Raw genomic sequence first — 2354 nt, 5'->3', positions numbered from 1 at the left:
TAATTCAAATGCGGATTGGGGGTTAGTGACCAAATGCGCGTCACCGTCCGCAAAATGGGCCTCACCGTTAGTATTTTCTGCATTCTTCTCTCTGTTTTCTTTTTTAAAATTTTTAAATCTTTATTTTTCTTCTCTGTTTGTATTTTTTTCCTGTGTTAACTTTTTTTAAAAAAATTCTATCTTTTTAAAAATTCTTAAATTCCTTTTTACATCATTAACTATTTTTAAATTCATTAACTTTCTAAAAATCTTGAATATTTTTCAAAAGTTGCGATTTTTTTTGAAATCCAGAAACAATTTTTTCAAACTTGCGAACTTTTTTTTAAATTGCCATATCTTCAAACTCATGAACATATTTTGAAAGTTATGAACATTTTTTGGATTCATGAATTACTTTTAGATTTGCAAATATTTTTGTTGAATTTGTAAACATTTTTCACACCCATGAAAACTTCTTTGAAATTTGTTAACTTTTTTGAATGTACGACCAGTTTTTTAACTTTACAAATATTTGTTGAATTCTTGAACATTTTTTGTAATATTGAACATTTTTGAAGTTACAAAACAATTGAATTTGTGATCTTCTTTTCCATATTAATGAAGATTTTGCAAAGTTTCGCAAAGGTAATTTGATTTTTTAAATGAAAAGGTAAAACAAGAAAAAGAAAGAAAGAAAAAAGGAACGGAAAAAAGTGCCGCCTTGCACCTGGGACTGTTTATTGTGTGCACAATAACTAGTAGTAGTACTAAAACTGTTGAATGATTCCAACTAAAAAAACTTTTGAACTATTTTATTGATTTTTCATAAATACCACTCCCTATGCAAAGTAATATAAGACGTTTTAGTTCACTACTTTAATGATCTAAAACGTCTTATATTAGTTTAAAGAGGGAGTACATATCTATGGTTCTTAGCATCCAAAATACATGCACGACAGCCCATGCAGAGTATTAGAAACAAGATATGCTGATCTAAATCTGTTTGCTGCCAATTAAATCAGTATGGCCTCTTCCCCGCAAAAAAGAGAGTCAATATGGCCTCTGCCCAATGTAGTTGCCCGGAGGGCCGTAATTGCAAGTGATGAACACGCCGGCGTCATGGTCGCAGAGCAGACGCGCGCAGCCGATATGCGTTGAGTTGCGCCACACTATCTGCGTGTAGTGCCCACACTGCTTACCGGCGGCACAGCTGTTGGAGGCATAATTATAGTTGGCCTTCTCGTCGGCCCATATCTTCACGGCCTGTGCCGCCGTCCAGTCCTTGCCGGAGCCCCAGAACAGGTTCTCCCCGTACTGTTGTGCCTTTGAGTGCACCAGCTTGCAGTCGCCGGAGCGCTGCCTTGCGTAGCTCGCCGCATAGGCCGCCACGGACGCGTCCCAGGTCACAGGGCCCAAGCCCACGCCGGCGCGAGCGACGTTGTGGGCGACGACGTAGTCGTGTGGCGAGTTCTGGGCATTGCTGGGGTTAGCCATCGCGGCTGCCATTGCCAGCACGACCAAAAGAGCGAGCTTAGATGCCTCCATGTGTACGCCTCTAAATGTGCTATCTATTGCTTCGGTTTTTCTTTCGTATTCTTGTGAGGTAGCGTAAACTTTCTCAGTGTGTTTATAGAGGAATTTCGTTGAAGCATAAGCCGGAATTATCGAGTATACGTAACTATGGCTGGCAGGATGTAATGAAAGGATATTGGATAACCACTGGGAATTAGTGTCTACCACAGAACCACACTTATATTTAGAAATAAAATTTAGGTAAATACTCTAAAAGTATTAATGAGGGAATGGAGATCCAAAAAATGTGCATTACCATTAAAAGATCACCTAAGTTCATTTTTTGGAAAAGTTTAATATGAAATATTGATTAATAAGATACTAATGAAAAGCAAGAAAAAAGAACAGCAAAATAATGCAATCTCTGTATGTATGAAGAATATGTTTGCACACACAAGATTACAACGAAAAACTTATGTAAAACTAACCAATTAGCACTGTATAAAATAAGGAAATTGATATTCCTTTCACCGGCCGGTAGACTCTCACGTCGACAACCGCCGCCGCGCAAGCGACACACGTTCAGTGGGCCCTATTCACATGCCCTCCCCCTCTTCCTTACATTTTTCCTCACCAGTGGAATGCTTTCAGCTACCTCTCTCAATTGAGTTGTGGCATCGCCATCCAAGTGAACTGGACGAGGGCGACTACAGCAGCCGCCAATGGATCTTGTTGTTGTCACAACATCAGCAAGGCAGCACATGGTGCTGCGAGCTCCGGCTCACCCATGCTTCGTGGATACAATCCCACTGCAACCGGCGATGCTACAGGTTGGGGGTCGATGTTGCAAATCCAGCGCCACT

General features: G+C 40.1%; 1 protein-coding gene across 1 annotated transcript; it reads right to left on the bottom strand.

Annotated features, from left to right (window-relative positions):
* Positions 1–1029: 1029 nt before the first annotated feature.
* LOC123115719 (pathogenesis-related protein PRB1-2) lies at positions 1030–1524 on the bottom strand. The gene has a single exon (XM_044536821.1). The coding sequence runs from the start codon at positions 1522–1524 to the stop codon at positions 1030–1032; it is 495 nt and encodes a 164-aa protein (XP_044392756.1).
* Positions 1525–2354: the final 830 nt, after the last annotated feature.

Source organism: Triticum aestivum, chromosome 5B (genome assembly GCF_018294505.1).
Source record: "Triticum aestivum cultivar Chinese Spring chromosome 5B, IWGSC CS RefSeq v2.1, whole genome shotgun sequence".
In the NCBI taxonomy this organism is placed as follows: Eukaryota; Viridiplantae; Streptophyta; class Magnoliopsida; order Poales; family Poaceae; genus Triticum; species Triticum aestivum.
The sequence above is the reverse complement of the archived record's forward strand: the minus strand, read 5'-3'. Positions and strand labels throughout refer to the sequence as shown.

Coding starts and splice junctions, on each gene's coding strand:
- LOC123115719 (XM_044536821.1), bottom strand. CDS start 1,524: ATGGAGGCATCTAAGCTCGCTCTTTTGGTCGTGCTGGCAATGGCAGCC.